Source organism: Acanthopagrus latus, chromosome 23 (assembly GCF_904848185.1).
Source record: "Acanthopagrus latus isolate v.2019 chromosome 23, fAcaLat1.1, whole genome shotgun sequence".
In the NCBI taxonomy this organism is placed as follows: domain Eukaryota; kingdom Metazoa; phylum Chordata; class Actinopteri; order Spariformes; family Sparidae; genus Acanthopagrus; species Acanthopagrus latus.
In genome coordinates, this window is record NC_051061.1 from 5,245,172 (window position 1) to 5,265,668 (window position 20,497).

At 45.9% G+C, this 20,497-nt stretch overlaps 1 protein-coding gene across 2 annotated transcripts in view; it reads left to right on the top strand.

The window, feature by feature from the left end:
* Positions 1 to 486: 486 nt before the first annotated feature.
* Positions 487 to 20,497, top strand: part of LOC119014659 (microtubule-associated serine/threonine-protein kinase 1-like) — a 43,051-nt gene continuing 23,040 nt past the window's right edge. For both annotated transcript variants that reach the window (XM_037090030.1, XM_037090031.1), the window contains exons 1-2: positions 487 to 1,391; positions 10,107 to 10,135. In XM_037090030.1, the coding sequence (XP_036945925.1) occupies positions 1,353 to 1,391; positions 10,107 to 10,135 (68 nt within the window). In that variant the 5' untranslated portion in view covers positions 487 to 1,352. The remainder of the gene's footprint in view (positions 1,392 to 10,106; positions 10,136 to 20,497) is intronic.

Genomic DNA, 20,497 nt, shown 5'->3' on the forward strand with positions numbered 1-20,497 from the left:
CATATTGTGCATATGTGCAATTAAATGAATTATTCAAGTCAATCTGTTTTAGGTCAAACTTTATAAACTGAGCACAAATTTGACTTTCTACTTCTTTGAGTTTTTACTGGAGCTTCTCACACTGTGGACTCCTCTGCTGCTGTCTTTGGTGCTGACTGTGGCTACAACTGGCCTCCACACACACACACACACACACACACACACACACACAGATCTGGACGTCCTAAACGAGCTTGAACTCAACCCATTTGTTTTAGGACATCACTTGAGTTCTTAACCCTGAAGTGAACACTGTGTGTGTGTGTGTGTGTGTGTGTGTGTGTGTGTGTGTGTTGTGTCTCCTGATCTCTGGTTGGATGCTCCTCAATTCATCTAAGGAGGCTGTGCGCGCAGGAGGTGGAGGAGGGGCGGGAGGGAATCCCAGGAAGGGGTTACAAATATCGCGTTGCTGCTGTCGCCCCGTCCAGTCACCAGCTTCATAGGAAGTGAAGGTTCAGGAGCGACGGACGGATGAATGAAACGGGAAAGAGCCTCAACTTTGCGCGTTTGTGAAGGGGTTGGCGCGGGAGGGACGCGCTCTCCTCGCTGCTGATGTTCACGGGAGCTGACAGGCTCCTCCGATGTCAGTCCGGCCGAGGAGCTCTGGGATGAAGCGCGTCTCGGGGCTGCGCTGCTCAGCTCCGGTGCAGTAGCGTGTGAAATAATCGCCTGGTTGTTTTTTTTTGTTTTGTTTCGCCCGCCGCTTAGCTCCGAACACGTTGTCCTTTTGTGACCAAATGTGCTGTGGTGGTGGTGGTGGTGGTTGTAGGGGGAGCTCACGTTTCTTGCTGTTTCTCGTTGGGACATAAAAGGGAGGACCTGGGTTCAGCATCGGGTCGGCTGATCCTGCATGGACATTGTGTTCGCATTGATCGTCCAGGCCTCCGAGTCGCTCCGCCGGACGGCATCGTAAGCGCACGGACCTCTGGCAAGATGTCAAGGATGCTCCGAGAGCAGGAGCGCAGACCGCAGCATGACTGGCAGCACTGAGGCGCAGGACGCAGGAGAGGAGCGGGGCTGAGGGAACACTTGTCGCTGCTTCTCTGACAGACATTCAAAAACAGGATGGGACTTCTCCACATTTGGGTTTCCTCGGCGTGACACCTGACTCCCCCAGTGTTTGCGTGTGTGTGTGTGTGTGTGCTCGCGCCGTTCTGGCTCCGAGCACGCCTGGACTCCGCAAGTTCGGGTGTGACCTGGAGCCCGAGTGGATGCTGCAGCCCTGCCGGCTCGCAGGCCAGATTACTGAGGGGTGCTGATTGTTATAGTGAGGGGAAATCCCCGCTAGGAGCCCCACAGCTCGTCATTACGCCATGGATGACTCGGGGATAATACGGCGCCGGAGGCTGCAGGTGAGCCGGTCTGGACATCTTCACCATCATCATCATCATCATCATCATCATCATCATCTGTCCCTTTTGCTTTCTAGCTTTAGGACACACAGTCAGACACCATCTCATTACACCATCAGCCTCATTTACGCACGCCCAAATGGCAAGTGACTGTCATTTGGAATTGTGTGGCTTCATCATTACAGCAGGAATCCTCCTGGCACCAGTGCAGTCCACCAGGCCTCAGGGTATATAATGATAATATTCCCCCAGAGACTCCTACGTTTATCTTATATGGATTACATCATGGCGTTTATTAGCTCTCATACCATCACTTAAGATTAATGGAACCGTCTGTCTATAGAGAACAGAGTAAGGTATGATGATGTGCTGGCACAGTGGCCTGTACACACGATCCAAACATGTGTTTCAGTTTGTGTCGTTTTCATCGTGGATCCTGCAGGTGTTCGGTCACTTCTTTGGTCTGTAAATCAGCCGGAAAATACTGAAAATTGATCAGGGTAATGTCACCAAACAGCCTTTTTTTTGTTTGACCGACAGCCTAAATCCAAAGTGAATTATTTTTACTATAATGTGAGACTGGGTTAAGAGGCAAGGCATCACACCGGACAAGCTTGAAGCATCAAAAGTTTGGCATTCTTGCTTAAATAACGTCTGAATGGCGAATCCATTATTCATCGGTTAATTTAGCCGATTGTTTCAGCTCTAATTACAGCAGTCTGCAGTCTCTCCTGGCTTGATGCTTTCACACGGGGTCACACAGTGTGTCCCAGGTGCTGGCCGACCCAATCACTTTGCCCACCTCTCATCACCACCAAGCTCATTTTTGGATCGTTTGCATTTCGGGTAGCTTCTGAAGGCCAAAGTCTCTCTGACAAAATGCTGGTAATGAATCGTCGCTCATGCATAATGATATGACGTGTTCAAATGACTGTGCTCATCCATTATGGAGCAGCCTGCCTAACCACGGGTCATACAACCCCCCTCCATCTTTGTGTGATTCAGTCAAGTGAACTGAGCAGAGATGAGCAGCCTGCAGGACGGGCGGAGAGCAGCCTCCCGCGGGCATGTGTACACGCACGATGGTGTGTTTGTGTTTTAATGTAGTTTGTCTTTAATAAGGTTATTAAGATGGCAAAAAAAAATAGAAGGGTTGTCAGCGAGCGCTCTGGATCGCACCTCTGAGCTGCAGATTGACCTCTATTACTGTGAGAGAGAGGAGGAGAGAGAGAAGAGGGTATGAAAGGAATCACGGGAGGATTAGTAGTGAGGTGTGCCGATGGTTTCATGTCTCATCATCCCCGCTGCTCTGCTGCTGTGATGTATGACAGGAGCTGTGAGGGAATTAATCATCATAGAGTACAGACTTACAATGTCCCTGGCATCTTATAGATATAGGCAGGCCAGCTGGATGATTTGGAGTCTGTGTGTGTGTGTGTGTGTGTGTGTGTGTGTGTGTGTGTGTGTGTGTGTGTGTGTGTGTGTGTGTAAAATAGTGTGTTGTGTGATTGGCTCTCTGTGTCTTATTCAACTGCCTCGTCACTCCCCTGGGTCTCATCATCCCAACCGTCTCTCTCTCTCGCTCTCTTTCTCTCTCTCACACACACACACACACACACACACACACACACACACACACACACACACACACACACACACACAATCAATCTGTCAGCACCATATGGTGACACGCCCCACTCCCCTGCAGTTAGGGGTCAGAGGTCACACCCATGATGCATTGCTCCAAAATGACTAACACGAAATGGACATCTTGGTGCCTCTTCATAGTGGCTGCACTCGGTGGACACTGCATTTGGCTCGCTGGCAAACACTTACTATGATTGCTTACCTTATAAATAAAATAATCATCATAAGGTTTATATAGAAAGAAGCTAAAACTGTTTTGGGTCATATTTGTGGGAGCTGTCCAAACATCAGGCCTCTTGATGTTCTTCCCTCCATGTTTATGGGGAGAACTCGTCATGTTATCACGTTACAAGACCCGCAAGCCAAGCTGGCTGAGTCATTACATTACATCTTTCCCATTTCTACATATGTGCTCTCAGAGGGTCCCGTGTCCCCCGGATTTATGTGGGACATAATGGAAAAATGACAAAGAGTCCTGTGTTCCCAGGATTTATATGGGGCACAATGGGAAAATTAGTCCTATATTGCCTAATTCTCTATGGCCTCTCTAAGGGTGTTTTGTTCCCAGTACTCTTGTTTTCCGGGGTACTATGCTCCCCACATTTAAGTTGACAAAAAGTCCTTTTTATCAGGGTCCTATGTTCCCATGGTCCTATATATTTTATTTATGTGGCACTTAATGGTAAAAAGACAAAAAAAGAGAGACTATTTTCTTCAATTCTATGTATGTGCTCTCTCAGCATTTTTTCCCAATAGCTTTTGTTCCCAGGGGCTTATGTTCCCCAGTGCTAGGGGTTAGGGTTATGACTATGTGACCCAGAATATTAAACAGGGAAACATAGATGTACTCCCTTCCACTCAGAACATGGACGCTACTTAGCATATCATGTTAGCATTAGCAGTGATTCTCACAACACATGTGACCTTTTAAGCCAGATGTTCGCAACCCCTGGAGAACACTCGTGTAGGTGTCGCTATTGCTGTCAAGGAAAATATCAAACTTAAACGTCAGTACAGTTTGAAGAAATGACCACAATTATTAGTTTTGGCCTTTTTTACTTAGTTGCTGAAAACGGATGGACAGCCTTTGTGTTTGTCACATATTAGAAATAGAATAAATGGCTGCACAAAGAGAAAGAGCCAGGCTTTGACTCATCCACACCCATCAGCCCCTCCATCCGTCAAACCCTGATCGGTTAGTCAGTCAGGGCCCGATCTCCGTCTCTTGGCAGCAGGACACTCCTTGATTGATCCCCGTTGTCCCTCTCCAGGCCAGCTCCCCCACCATTTTTCTTATGCCGTGTGTCCGCAAAATGATTGGACTCCCCGACGGAGCAGCGGTGTGCTTTATAGGCATGCAGCTCAGCTAATGTCATTTCATTATTACAGGGCCTCTTTTTTTCATACCTTTAGTGCCTGCAAGATGACATGAAGGACACAGCTGAAATGGACCTTTTATAGGTTGATGTGTACTGGGGGACAGAAATCACCGGAGCACTGGAAGTCTCAGTTATGGGGTACCGCATTCATCTATATGTTTACCCTCTGGCTTGCTGAATGGCTGACTGAGTGGATGGTTAGATGGACGGCGGGACGGTGGACCGACTCAGCGTCCAGGCTTAATCATGTCAACGTCAGTTTTAATGTTTAAAACCGACATCTGTTCTCTGGTTCAAGCAAACAAAAGAGTCATTCAAATAAAGTAGACTAGCTTCATTAGAATAACATTTTCTCCTCTCTGTACGTTCATGCCTCAGGTCGAGTTGATTTAAAAATGATTCATCGGGAATGACAGTGGCGCAGAACACGAGGCATCCATAAAAAACAGGCCCCTGGAATGAGCTGGCACAGCACATATAAAGAACACAGGCGTATATTGTACGAGTTGAACCATGAACAGGGTTATTTCTTTTCAGAGTGAACACGCTTTGACAGATATGGGCTGTCTGTATGCAGGTTAGACACTACAAAAGTCAACATTAATCTGCATGTGTAAGCACTTGAGGTAATCTTAAGGCAAAATGCTCACACATAAACCATCGACATGGTCGATATGAGACGAAATCACCCTCTGGTGGGCGCGTCTGAATTTTCTGTTTTCCACAAACACATAAACACTCCTGTCAGTTTGATAGCCTGGGACGAAAGGGGATCAGACAATCATTTATAAGCCGAAGCCTCGCCTCTCTCTCCCCCAGAGGACGACGCTAAACCTTGATAACAAAAAAAACAAAAAGAGCAGCCGTCTCCTGTCAGAGGAGAATTGTGGAATTGTGTTGCTTTCTGATCTGTGAGCGGTGGGCATGTCATGTCTGTGACAGGGCCTCCCCCATCTGTTGTCAGTCACCCCTCACCACAGCCAGACTTCATTAGCAGTACTCGGAGAGCGTTTAACCGGCTATGCATCGGCCTCGGATGATGTCTTTCTCAGCCTTAGTGCACGCTGTGATGTGCCATGTGACGGGCAATAAAGCGCGGCGTTGTGGCGCACTAATTATACCACGGGAGAATTAAGTCACAGGGAGTTCAGGCTTCAGAATATGTCGCAAGAGCTGGGTATGGTTCCAGGAGAGCATTTCCTTAATGATACGTGGTGTGCTTGTTGTGTGCTTTGTGGAAACGCTGAGACAGTGAGTCACAAAGGCAGATTTAGCAGCGGACCGGGGAGCTGGTCTCCTGGCACCATGACGACGGACGGAGTGAGTCTAGACTTGGAATCAGGAAATGAGTTGCCTCTTTCTGACCTTTTTACAAATTAAAGTGGAATTGAGGATTATGAGGGGACATTCAGGCGGATACTGTGTGACACTGGCTCCCAAGAATGATAATATGTAAGTGAGGGGTGGCAGAGGACTGCTTTAATGGAATTTCTACTGGGTTAATAAAGGCCTTGTCGCTCGAGGATTAATAATTGAGCTACCACAGCAAAGGGATGTAATCCGCGGTCCTGTAGATTCACGGCACAGTTTATACCTTCGGTTTTAACTCTGCCTGCGCATCCAGTCCTTTAGTTTCCCGTGTTCAACCTTGAACCAGTGAAAAGGCTTTGTGCGAGGAGGGGAGGGCGGAGGCATCGTATTCGCGGTGTCTGTTTATTATTTCAGGCTCCAGCGGACGGCCGCGCTTTGTTTAATGTGCCAACTGGTTTCTTTTTATTGTCTAGACGTGCCTGAACATTAAAGAGCCCCTCAGAGGGACATCAGACAGACAGTGAGCAGATGTTCACAGGTCTGGAATCAGATACAAAAGAGATATGGAAGTCTGCTACTGTTAAACGTTCAGTGGATTTGGAGTTTCTTTTGTATTCAGGTATAAATGGACTATTTCTGCAAAACAGTCTTTTTTTTTTAAAACATTTGCAGCCCATCAGTTCATGAGGACAAACAAAAGCGCACACCTCTATCCTGTTTATACACGGTTTTATGTTAATGTGCGTACCGCCTGGGGCTGTAGCTAACACCGACGACACTGAGGTCATGCGCAGTGTATTTATTAATATATTATAACTATCACTTTAGCAACCCAGGGGTACAGATAGCCGTTCTAGCAGCTGTGTGTTAAATGCTCATGTCAGCGTGCTAATATTACCACAATGCTGATGCTAATGTTAAGCAGCTGTTAAAAACCTTCTTTTCAAGTCAATCTTGGATCTCGCAGACTCAGAAGACTTGGAATACACCAGAAAAGCTGTAGCCATTTCTTTGTTTTTATTGTTTTGGTTATATATATGTTATATTTTTTTTTTATCTTACATGAATCCCAAAATGTGTCCAACAATGATTAGACCCAGAAAAATCCTGAATAGCTCAAGGAAACAGCTGGTCGACTGTCGCGACAACCGGATGAGCAAAGAAGTTGGCGAACATGACTAAATGTAACGTGAATAACATGGCCCTGAGTTTAAATCAGAATTTAAACTTCTTTCCTCACTCTGACTCACTGCAGCGTTAGGTTGCATTTTAATGCAAAAAGCTTACATATCATATCTTTAAAGCCAAGGATTCACTTTTTATTTACATACAGAATTTAAGAGTGCCCAGCAGGTTTTTGAAATAGCATTTGGATCTTCGAGGTGGTGAATTTTATTTACTGGAGCGTCAGCATTAAATATCAAAAACAGATATTTGTACCTGTAGTCTGATCTGGTCGGTGGCGCATGGAGAGACTCTGGACTGATGAGCTCAAAATCCAGTCCTCGACCCCGCCACTGCCCCCGTGTACAGTTCAGGATGAAAAGTACACATGATGTGACACGATGAGGGTTCACGGGGCTGTGTCTCACTCTGGACTCTATCACCGCTCTGCAACAGCACCGGCTGTCAGGTCCAGTCAGGGCTCATTTGGACAGTTGACCCTCGTCGGCACTGACAAGCCTGTCTCGATGCCCCTCTCTTGTGTAAGCCATCATCTCCTTGGCTTTGACGGCTCAGGGTCAATTAGCCTGATCAATGAAGGACAAAGTGAGAAGGGATCAATAGGTTGAATATTCAGTCGTGCTTGTAAGGAGGGATTTGCCTCTGGTAACACGTAAACCCTTGAGACATGCAGTCGACTAGCCGTGTAGCCTGTCATTGGCTTATGATCCAGAGATTACTCCCTATTCCTCTTATCGGGGGAGTGTTCTCCACTCTGTTTGGTATATTATGGCGCCTCACTACTCTGTTTTCCCCTTCTGGAGGTAATTGCTATCCGTGACATAGACTTTTAGCCTTCTGAATGACGACTGACAACATGAAAAACACGCTGCTTTGTTGGAGGTTCGTCCTTGTATTACAGCACTCTCAGGCAGCCACAGTATAATACGCTTTTTGTGCCTCCCAAGAAATCGGTAGCAGCAGGTCCACACGCACACCTAGACACACACACACACACACACACACACACACACACACACACACACACACACACACACACACAATCTTTGTGCGAAGGTTAACCTAATAATTGCACCGACTGTGGTTAGAAGGCGGTCGATGCGATGCTAACAGCAGCTTAACAGCGTTAACCAGCGTGTGACAGAAGAAAGCGTGAAGCGGCTAATGCATTAATTGCACACTGTTGTGGCTCATACCTGAGACTGATTTACACACACACACACACGGAGCTGAAGGTCAGATTGCTCAGGCCCAAGGGTAAGGCTGTGTGTCCGTGAAAGCGTGATCTCCCTCTCCCCCTCTGCTCCACCCTTGTTTACACCCTCCCTCCCCTCCCTCGCTCCCCAGCTCAGTCGTGGAGGGTTTTGTAAAGAGCCAGGCTGTGCTGGCATGAGATCTGGCCCCGCTCGCACTGTTTTCATTCGGTGCAGTGAGTGTCTGCTGCTGCTGCCTCAGCCCGATGTACTCAGTCCATCTGGACTCGGGAGATGGCAGGAGATAGAGGGCTGGAGAGAAGAGGGAGGGGAGGGGAGGGGGTGGCTTGGCTCTAAGCAGTGGCAGAAATTAACAGACTGGCTGGTTTGAAAACAAACATAGATGCTAACACATAGTTAGATGTAATAGGTATAATGTACAGTTGATCATGATGAAGATCATATTCCCACAAGGCCTCCGAAAGCACAGTTCACCGTGTAGCCACCTTGTGTCGTTGTCGTTGCACGCTAACGGTGGTAGATTTACCACTCAAAATTCCTTTGGGCATTTAAAAAAACAATGTGTCCTTGATTTCAGTACAGTCAACACAAGCAGGTTTCTCATTTCTAGCCGAGGATTAAGCCGCTAAGCTGATTTCTGTAGCTAGGCGATTTCATCAGCTGCAGCTAGTTAGCTATAATAATGAAACCAACGTTATGTCCATGAGTTCGTTGAAAACATTATCTCCTGCTGACTTGAATGTTTTCACTTGACTCTGTTTAAAAATAGGACCCCGTAAAAAGGGTTTTACATATTCAATCGATGGTTACAGTTATGAAATCATCTCATGCAAGCTTCCTGTTCCAGGCAAAACGTTAGCATCCTCACTGTCTTAAAATAATGAAACAGAACTGTTCCTAGATTGTACGGAAGTGGAAAGTTGTTATCATTAAGCTTTAGTATGTTTTCACAGTATGTTGTCACTTTTAATATAACAAGGGAAAATCATGTTAGCACGAGAACATAGCCAGTGAAGTCACTGAAGAGCCTGACAGAGCTGCTAACGTTAGCATGAACACTGATAGCATCCAGAGCATGTTGTGCCTTTTTGCAGTTGCTAAGATATTGGTTGAACGGCCCCTGATTTGTAGTAAGTGTTTTTTGAACAGTCAAAACTACTGTTAAAGCTGCTAAGATTTTAGCAATCCCCTCCCTCCTCTCTGCATCAACACACTTGCATGATTACTGTCTTTCATCGAAATACTCTCTTTGCCTGTTACTTTTCTACAAGTGTTGACTGGCAGCACTCGAACTGATAGTTTTCCTGCTCCACCATTGCAAGTGTCAGAACCAGAACAGGAGGATCTCTTTTCTTTTTTACTGCATGAGCGGGGGAGGAGAGACCTGGATTACAGGAACGCTCTACAACAATGATTACTGTTGGAATATACAGCTATTTAACACATATTTTAATTAAATAAAGATTTAACAATACTTACATTAGCTTTTAAGGTGGACCTCTTTAATTAATTTTGTTAATCAAATTTGCACAAAGCAAACCTGGGGCTGTGTTATATTTTAGCATGGGATGACATAACGCCGAAGGGGTCTAGGTTAAAATGGGCACAGTCCAATCTGTCTGTGCAGATATTTAACAGTAATCCTAAATAGCAGTTTGGAGTTATGTTTTCTTGGAAAAACATTTTGTTTATTGTCAAATCCCAACATCTGGCTCTAGGGAAAACATCACATTTAAAATAAAAATGCTCTCAAAAGGCTTATTGTGGCTTTAAATTCCCAACAACTCACACACAAAGGCCTGTTGACGAGTCATGGGACGTTCCCGGACTGTGAAAACAACTGTTTTGTTGTTCCTCAAGAAGAGCTTTGTCAAGTCTGTGGACGTTTTTTCCTTCATTGCACATGTGAACTTGTATTTTGATTTTTTTCTGTGCCTGATCTCTCTTTTTCCCCTTTTTCTTTGTCTTTCTTCCAGAAGGATTTGCCACTGCCTCGCAAAAACAGCAGGTGAGTGTTACCTCCGTTCATCCCTCCCTCCTTCTCTCCCCCTCCCTCTCTTTTCTCCTGGTTCTCTTGGGAGAGACCAGCTCCCTCCATGACGAAAAACAGTCGCACAGAGAGATGCTGCTGACCGTGATTTTGCACATTGTGCTTAGAGAGCTCTGAGGAGGCTTGAGTGGTGCTCGTGGTGTTGAGTGTGTAGCCTTTGTGTGAACAAGGGGGAGGAGGTCGTGCAGGAGGGATGCTGGGAGTCTGTTGGTTTCTGATTAAGGCCAGCCGGGAGCTCTGGATGCTGTCCATGGTGCTGAAAGCCATGCTGCCTTTTCCAGTTGCTCAGTCACTGGCTCTCTTATCTCCCCTTCTCTGTTGCTAGTGCTCGGTTATAATCTGTGGATACTCTGCTCTCATATCCACCCCTCATTGTTTATCAGTGTACTAGCAATCAGCTTTAGTTCAAGGATGAGAGAAGTATAGAAAACAAACATAAACATCAAAAGCAGGAAAGAACCCACTGTAATGTAATAATCTGATATATAGTAATATTAAAAACACTGGGATGATTCTGCTGCATGAGTACTTTTGGTGCTTCAAGTACATTTTGCTTTTAACACTACATTTTAGGCAAAATTTGGTAAGACCCTTTTTTTTATAGTAACAAAAAATGCGATGTACCGTGTGAAAAGAAAACTCAGAGAACTATGATGTCTGACCTTACAGTTACCTTCAGCATATTAGCCTCTTTTGGCTATTGTACGTTACATGCTCAGGAGTATAGTAAATGCTGATGGACGTTAGCACCTAGCTTCTGAACATAGTGTAGCATTTAGCAGCTAAAGAGCCAGATGTTTCCTTTGCGAGTTGGTGGAGACCAAAAACAGAGCTAAACAGTAAAGTAAAAATGGGACTTACATTTGTCAAAGAAGTGGCAAAAGGTACACACATTATATTCTTGAGTAAAAGTAAGAAAGTACAGGCTCTGATGTACTATACTAAAATATGAAAGCCATTTCTGTCAACCTTTACTAGCTTTCCTTACCAAAACAATAAATGCAGTGGAATCAACACCCACTGTGTCAGTGTGTGTATGTCTACTTTAACAGAATGACCACACTAAAATTAAAGTGAAACAATAATTGTACACAGCTTTGATACAGTTTTAGAATGTTATGTTATGAATGAATGTTATGTTATGTTTTCATTAGTGTGTAATCACCATAAGCTGAGAATTGTTGTGTTTTTGTTAACTTAGAATGAGTCTTTTATATCCACAGAGGGAGTGGGTCTTCTGCCATGGAATCTGTCATGTTTCTACAGTAGCCCTGAATGGAGAAACTTGCTTTGCACTTTAGAGAAACCAGGGATATTCAGTTGGTTGCCTTCTGCTATCTTATTTCTTGATGCCACAAAATCCTGCAGAGTGGATCTTTAATGGTTAGGAGCATCGTCTGTATCGTGTCATGTAAAACTTCCTCCATCACTGCATGATGACTAGATTATTATGACGGTATTACAGAGGAGTAATAGCATCTTGGTAGTTCTCGAGGTGCTTCACTATAACCTCTTTGCTTCACTGAACAAGAGCAAATATGGGGTGTGTGTGTGGTGGTGGGGGGTTATGTTTGTGTGTGTGGTCACACCCCACTACCTCCGTCTCCACCCTCCTCTCTTGTCCCCATTTCCTCGCCCCATCCATCTTCTGCCCGCTGCCTCCTTACTCGTCCCGAGTCATCATGGGTAATCAAACATGAAATGAAGCCGTGGCATTACCCATCCCGCGTTCCCCGATGCATCCCACTGTTGTCCTTCACTTTCTTCCATTACTTTGCCATCGTGCCCCTCTCTGTTGAGACAGCTTCCATTTGGATTCAGTCCGTCTCCCTCTCATCGAGGCCCTCCTCTCTCTGTAGGGTGCTATCAGCACCAGCATCCATTATAGATGAGCTCAGTGGAGTTGGCTTCGCATTCAGTTCGCCTGCTGCATCCATTCATGGGTAAACACAGTCATTCAGAATGTGTTTGTGTGTGTGTGTGTGTGTGTGTGTGTGTGTGTGTGTGTGTGTGTGTGTGTGTGTGTGTGTGTGTGTGTGTTTGGCGTGCATCATCATCAGTTATGCTTTTCAACGATTCTTTGAACCCATTCAACATCTGGTTCACAGTTATGTAACAAACCCTGTGACTTTATCCCTCAGTCATTTCATCTTTTCTCTGCTGAGGTAAATTAACCTCCCTTTATTCTCTGCCGCACTCATTCACGGTGTCCATGGCCTGCAGTAAAAGCTTTTAACTGCCCGTCAGGTTCCTTCAGTGCACAAACATCGAGAGAAAAACACAAACCAGACACAAAACTACACTCTGTGCCATAGAACCTTAGCCTTGAGAAAATGACCCACAATCCCCTGCTGCTTTTTGTTGTTCCTCTAAAAAAGACAGGCCCTCCCACCCTCTCTACCTCCCTCCCTCCCTCCCTCCCTCCCTCTCTGACTCTCTCTCCTTTGGGTCTCGGCCACACCAGCACAGACACCAGAGCACATCCAAAGGTGGTGGGAGCTTACAGTACGTGTTGCATTGCGGTGACACTGTCTCAGAGACCTGCTGCTTTCTGTCGGCTTCTGGCTCGCCGCTGCTGCTCCCGCTGCTCAGAGCTACGCCTAGATACCAAGCCGGCAACATGTTCCGACGCACTAAAAGGTACAACAAGAGAGACGGCGCCGTGATGATTTGGCTTCTGGGATGTGAGGTGTGGCGGCACAGGCTCTCTCTCCCCTCTGTCTCTCCCTCTCTCTCTCTCTCTCTCTCTCTCTTTTTGTTCAGTGTCTCTGATGCTCAGTCAGTCCTCTCTCTCTGTGTCGGTCTACTTTGTCTGCAGTATACATTACAAAAAGGGGTTGTATTGACAGTGCGACTAGTGTGTAAGGTCACTGCGTCTGCCTTCAGATGTCTGTTCTGTTCTGCTGAGTCGTGGTGATTCTTATTAGTAGATTACAGAATGCTGTCACTGCGACACTCAGGGTCTGACAGCTCGTATGCAGGCATTAAACTTGTATAGAATGCTATTTAAGTGGTATAGATATGGTCTGTTGAAACAAAGTGTCCATGAAGATAACTTTTAGCCATGCTGGCCAGACAGCCCTCCGCTTTGGTTGTGATTAAAGTATCTCACATATATAGATATACTCCACTGACTTGAATGGTTCTTCCTTAAGTGACATCACAAAGCTGACATTCGCGATTTTGAGTGAAATGTCTTGACAAGAATGGATCAATCATTTTTCTGTGCACACCTGTGTTAACCCACCCCTGTGTATTGAAGCCAGTATTTTCCCCTCACTCTTGTCACATCTTTCCATCGTGCGTCTCCTGCTTTTGCTGCCTGATTCCTTTTGTGTTGTGCTGGTTTGTTGCTAGCCTTTCTAGCCCACCTTTTGCCTTGGATTGCCGCATTATGGACTTTTTGGATTTCGTGTACCACAGCTTTGATGAAATCATAGCTTGTGTCTGGCATTCTGTCCCTTTTACAATGCAGTCGCACAGTGTGTTGTTTATATTTCTTGAAATATTTGATAAGCAATTATTTGTTAAATGTGACAGAATACTTTCTGATGTGTTGGTCCTCATATCTGATGATTGGTAAATACATTTCAATCAGTTAAAGTTCTGGCAGTAATTAACTGATGAATCATTAACGTCTGTAGTTCAGACACTTGTCTTGGCCTCAAGATGAATGAAAAATGATGACACACCCATCTATGAAATTGGCAGACATTGGCAAATTAACATAGTGAACACTGTCAACACTGAACCTGATAAACATCACAATGTTTGTGCTGTATTGTGAGCGAGCCTGACGGAGCTGCTAGCATGGCTGTAGACTCCACTTTGATTTCACATACTGTGATATTTCCCATGATGACAACCTTCATTTTATGGCACACGATCCAGCTAATAACAGTAATACATTAGATTTTCAAAAGATCACCAAAATGATGAAAATTTAAATATGTCCAAGAGAGATGTTTGGATATGAAGAGCCTTGAGATTGAGAGTCATAGTGTATTTACCGCTGTATCTTTGGTGGTGATGGTCTCGCTGATGACGTGAACGTGACATGAAGTTACTGATAATCACTGACTCGTCACGGTGACATTTCCAGCAGACTTACAGGTAGGCTGATTCACCGACTCTGGAGTGATCAGTCGATGATGACATAAACCCGAGATGAGTCAGACGGAGCAAAAAGTTTCAGATGGATTTTTCCCAGAGTCTGATTCACTGATGGTGAGAGATGTGGATTTTTTTTTCTTTTTTTTCTGAAGATCGACTCTCTGGGCAGGTTATTTATTACCCAGCTGAAGTTTTCTCGTGCGAATACAACCGTAGCTCCTTGCAAGTACAAAGGCAACTTTCCTGCGGAGATAAAAAAACAAAAACAACCCAACAAAGCATAATCGTTCTCCTTAAATAAATAACATGAGCGCTGCTGTCCTTTGTGCTCATAATTGTTGCTCTTAATCACCCTGTTGTCAACGGCCCGAAAATTTGAGCTGACATTCAAACACCGGGGGGTTTCCTCTGCAGCGGCGGGAGAAGTGGATGTCATGCTGAGTCTCACACGGTGACTTCACCCTCCCCTGCTGACGGGGGATTAAAACCGGCTTCTGTTACAGCAGAGACGCTCGCTACGGCACACCTGAGCCCAGGCACACAGGCCGACAGATGGAAACAACACAAAAGTCCGAGTCGAGCTCAAGAACCGCGAGGACTCGTTTTGAAAATCCTGACACCCTGCAATGTATGGTTTAAAAGTGTTTAAAAAGTGAGCTGAAGTCAGATCTAGGAAAGAGAAGAACAAGGGGAATGAGTGATTATGAAAGCGCAAGAGTTGGATAAAGAAAGGGAAGGTTGTGCAAGAGGTGAAGGGAGGAGAGAGTGAGAGTGAGAGTGCAGGGCCCTGGGGTGATATCTGTGTCTGCTCCTCCATTAGAGACCAGCTCTCTGAGGTTACGTGAGCAGGCAAGACACGCACACTAGCTTCGACTGCCTCCCTCTCTCACTTTCCCTTCCCATCTTTCTTTTCTTTCTCTTTCGTCTTTCACTTCGTCTCTCTGCGTCCTTCTGCGAAGCTCAGCGGGGAAAAGGTCTGCGCAAGACAGTCCTATAATCGGGTTTCATTCATAAGCATCCTAGAATGGGTGATAAGTGGAGCCTTGCCACTTTGCCAACAGCTCATTATTCAGAGATACCAAAAGACTGAAGCATGTCCCAGTGGACAAAACGGCCATTTGCCCAACGGCCCATCGCTCTGAACGCACACGCTCTCCCTGCAGTGGTTAGTTCAGTGACGGCCCGCCCTGTCCATGGTGCTGAATCAGTGGTGGTTTTGCCCTCAGAAGGCTCAGTATCTTTCTGACCTCCAATAATCGACTGGTCTAGTAACAACATAATGCATCATAATAGAGTGTGTATTCTCGGAACAACAGGCTTTTCTTTTTGGGGTAATAAGCTGTCGGACAAATGGGCATACCGTCCTATGCAGCATTTTTCAGGCTTAACATCTGCAACCATTACTATGCAACTATGCAAGGCCGGTTTGTCAAGCTTTGTAGCTCTCCACATGATGAAGCGTTTAAGCATGTAGTAAGAAAGAGTTTTTGTGTTTTTGTGCAAAAAAATTGCCCAGTTTAGCAACCAGCAGCAGTAGGAGTGATCTTCACTGACTACATTAGTCCGTGGGGCTACAGCATGTCGATTGTGGAACATTTACCCACTTAATTGGAGCCGGATGCTACCAGAGTTTAGACTAACGCTAGCCCCTGTTTGCTAACTTTAGCAATGTCCATGACTGAGGTGAGCAGGGGTGAGGGAACTAATCAATCGCTATGCTAACGATGCTAACGGGCACTAGGGAATGACACGAATAGACTGTGGAAGCAATAATGGTGGAAAAGAAATAGTGTGTGCGTTTGTGTGTGCGTGTGTGTGTGTGTGTGTGTGTGTGTTTCCTCAGGTGCTTTGGCTCAGGTGCAGATTTGTCGCACAGCCCTGACACGCGTAAACAACACACCAACACGCACACACGCGTCATCTGCTCACGAACGCGCCTCCATAACTAAGTTAACCATTCCACTTCACTTAGCCAATTATGTGCCAACCAATGGAGGTCGGTGGAAGGCCAAGACACCTGAGACAGTTTAGTCTAAGTGCTGCAGCTTTCCCCCAAGAGGAGCGCAGGGCTCAATACACACAAATCCAGGTGCTGCATCTCCCGTTAGCTCCTGATGTCAGTGAAGGACCGTGTCGCTCCCCCCTCCTCTCCTCCCCTCTCCTCTCCTCTCCTCTCCTCCCCTCTCCTCCCCTCCTCTCCTCTCCTCTCCTCTCCCCTCCTCCCCTCTCCTCCCCTCTCCTCTCCTCCTCTCAGAGTAATGGGGCTCTTATTGTCTTTGATCCTCCTTCTCCTCCGCCGTCTCCCCTCTCTGGGCTTTTCTTACAGGAAAACACTTTCGAGGACATGGGCTCCTCAATGGCTCCAAATTTACCCGTGCTTGATAGATATTGCTACTGTCAGCTGCCGTGCAGTTCCCCAGACTGAGACAGAGGATTTGAGCCTATTAAAAGGGGGAGAAAAAAACAAAACAAGGAAATGGTGTGTTTGATCCCGGCTGAGTGGCTTTGAAGTGCTGTCAGGGCCCCCGAGGTGCCGAGGAACCTGGGAGTGAAAGAGGTGAACAAAAGGATCGTTGTGTGCGATTTGTCTCCTGGCCATTGTGCATTAGGGCCCGGCGATGATTTTGACATTTAACAGGACGCTTCGCTGCGGTCGAGTGCAGATGTGATGGAGCTGTGTGAGGACAGTGTTGCGCCTCGGGTCCTCACCGCGACCACTTTAGCATCTGTCCTTGCCTTTTGTCGCTGCTCGCGTGACCCCGCTGGACCACACTGTTAGATTTACCTACTTAAAGAGAGCAATAGGAATCAATACATCAGGTTATTTACACAAAACATGTAGTCACAGATTATCGTTGAAAAAATACAGTTATATAGAAAAAGTACAAAGAATAGCTCACTACCTAAAAACTGGACTAACTACCTGGAATAGTTACTCAGCATTACCTCTATAGCTAACAAGCCACATCATTACAGACCACATCATTTTGTGGGGTCAGCTACATCCTAGAATTTCGCCCACTTTCTGCATGTTTTCAGAGTTTAAGCTAGCATTATCCGCGCTGTCCTGTTAGCTCTGGATTTGACATTTTTCATTCTTATCATTAGTAGTAGGAATGACCAGACATACACTTTGTTGTAATGACACCATCTCCATACTGAGGAGAACTCTAGTTTTAGCTTCGGCATGGCGGCATGATAACACGTAGGCAGTTGCAAAGTGCCTATTTAAAGGTCGCTCTTCAACCGACTCTTGAGGACAACACTGACTCACTTAGCTACATACGTTAATGTACACTGCAATACACGCTGTGCTTACCATATGAGAGGTCTGACAATACATGAATACACAGATAAACATAAACAATTTGACTTTTACTCAGTTACTTTCTCATATGTCAGTTTGTATCACGAGAACACAGCCTGATGTTGTAATATCTGCACCTACATTTGTTCTAACTGTGTGTACAATGCACATTTTATATCTACCTACAGAAGAGAGACAAATGTAGTTTTCTTCCCCTGTCAGTACCCTTATACACACATTATATTCTTTCCTCAGAAGCTGTCATTTTGTTCACTTGTTTGTTTGTGCACCATTTGATTTTTCCTATTGTGTTTTTTATTCGATGGTTATTGTTTTTTGCGGTGCGGTCATGGTTCACTTCCCTCTGAGTGATTCTCTCTCTCCCTCTCTACTGCTGCTGCTGCTGCTGCTGCCTCCACTTGTAGAGATTCACCCCATCGATCTGTTCTCCTGTCTCATTCTGGTTTGTTTTTTTTCCTATTGTTTGCATAATTCATGTCAGTCATTTTAGGAGGCGACTGGTTATTCTTTGCAGGGAAGAAACCTGTGACATTTCTGTTATTGAATGTCACTCTGCCTGTGGGCCTAATAAGTTATTTTACTCTCCCGCCACCTTCCTTTACCTGCTGCCTGATGATTTGTCTGACATTTCACTTCATGTCGCCATTCCGTAATCATCTCCCCCTCCTCTATCTCTCTCTCTCTCTCTCTCTCTCTCTCTCTCTCCCTCTCCACCTCCCCCCTCAAACAATGGACTTGAATGACATCTCAATTGAGCCCTGCTTCTCCTTCGCTGTGGTCCCCGGTCGGCGTTATCAGAAGCCTCCTTGCCGTGCGCTGCATAGCAACAAGCCGTCATGTGACCGTGGCTCCCTCCTCTCCTGTTCCCTCCAGGGTTGTAGACGCCAACTACATTTTTCTGCTGTTTTTTTTATTTTTTTTTGCTCCGTTAATAAACTCCTCAAGTCTTTTTCGTGCCGTCATAAAACTTTGTATGTTACACGGTGAAGCAAAGAAGGCCTGGTGCACATGTCATTAACTGAGAACATAAAATGAAAAGAAAATGTGATAGTTGTTTTGTTTTTTTTCCACATCCCTTTCTCCTCGGTCTCCCCTAACCCTAAATCATCCTTTCCATCGTTTCCCACCAACACATCATGTATAGGCTCCTGTCATTTCTCTCTGGCCACTTGTCGTTCATTTACCGCTCTCCTCGTGCCGTGGAGGTAAACACACCAGCCTGGCCCGACCCCTCATCAGCAGTTCTTTCCTCCCTCTCTCACACTCCGCCTCCGTCTCCCTCTCTCTCTCTCTCTCTCTCTTCTCTTTGAAGTGCTCTCTCTTTCTCTCTCTTATCTGTCTCCGCGTTCAATCCGTTCTCTCCTCCTCTAATTTGCAGCTCTGCCTTCTTTTGACTTTGTGCGTTGCATACTTTTGTGCGGTTCCATATGAATGGGCGGTTTGGTTTTGATCAATATTAATGGTCCCCCTGCTGCTGAGCAGAGGAAGGAGTATGAACATGCAGAGGATGAAGGCTCCTGTTTGTCTGGCTTTGTTGGGAGCCGTGCCTCTCCCCCCTCTGTATCATCCGCTCAAGCTTACGATGAACGGTATTCCCTCCTGTGCGCTGTTCATGCGATCTGTTGTGTTTGTGCAGCATGAATATGCTTATATGTGTGTGTGTGTGTGTGTGTGTGTGTGTGTGTGTGATGGTTAAAAAAAAAACAAAACAAAACTGGGTCATGTTTACCTTGCGCCTGTGCGGGTGATGAGCACCACCAGGAGCGCGGTTCAACCCACATCTCTAATTTTTTTTTTGATCTTTCTTTTGTTTCGAGTTTCATTCTACCGAGTTTGAAGTCGACCACCACCTCCCCACTCGGTTCCCTAAACATTTTCTTTTGCGCTCATCTCGCTTTCATGTCATGACTGTGCCGGCTAACACCTCTCCCTATCTCGCTGCACATCATCTCCGCTCTCATCCTCCACACCTCCATCCCTCTCACCAGCCCTTGGCAACAGCCGGTAGAATCCAGATTTTTCTGAGTGCAGTGGAGTGCATCTCTCCCTCCCCCTCCGCCCCTCTCTCGATCTTGAATGACCATCGAGCAGGAAGCAGGCCCCCGGGCACCGCTCGGAATTTTCGACTTTTCCATCAGCGGCTGCATACGCTCGCCGAAGTACATGCGCTGTAGAAAAGCTTCCGAATGCTGAAGGTGTTTTTTTTTTTTTCCCCAGGCTGTAGACGGAAAGTCAAGGCCGCGCGTTGTGTGTTTTTCGGTGTGTTTATACCCAGCTTCCATTGATTTCCTGCAGCACTGAGAATCCATTAACCAAGAGTAGTCCTGCTGCTGTTTGGTTTCTCTTTACTCCCAAGACACAATTACAGAAGTAATGAAAACCAGCGAAGCTATGTTGAAATGTACACACTAAGACAAACTACACACACGCTCGCCCTTGATGAGTTGAGTGGCATCACCGGAAAAAACTGAGAATATTGCAGCATCAGAGAAAAAGACTGAAGGTTATACAACCATGTCAGGATCTCATTGAACCAGTGTAGAAAAGTCTGAAATGGCACAATAGCAGCTATCGGACCTGCACGTTAAATTGGGCCTATTGGCATTTGCGATCAATATCCATAAGGCGACGTGAAGATCTGATCGATCAGGATATCCTGTGTGGAGCTAAGATAATGAAAACTGATAGATGAGATGACGCTGCATGTGTGATCTCATTACAGTATTTTCGGGGGCGAAACGATATTGAATGTCTTTATTCGATCGCGCATTCACGAGCTCCATCGGTGGTGTTTACCTCTCTGCTCTGCCTCTGTGTGTATGTAGCTGAGCCCCGCCCTCAGACACGCAGACATGCAGCTCGCTACGACTGCAGATCAG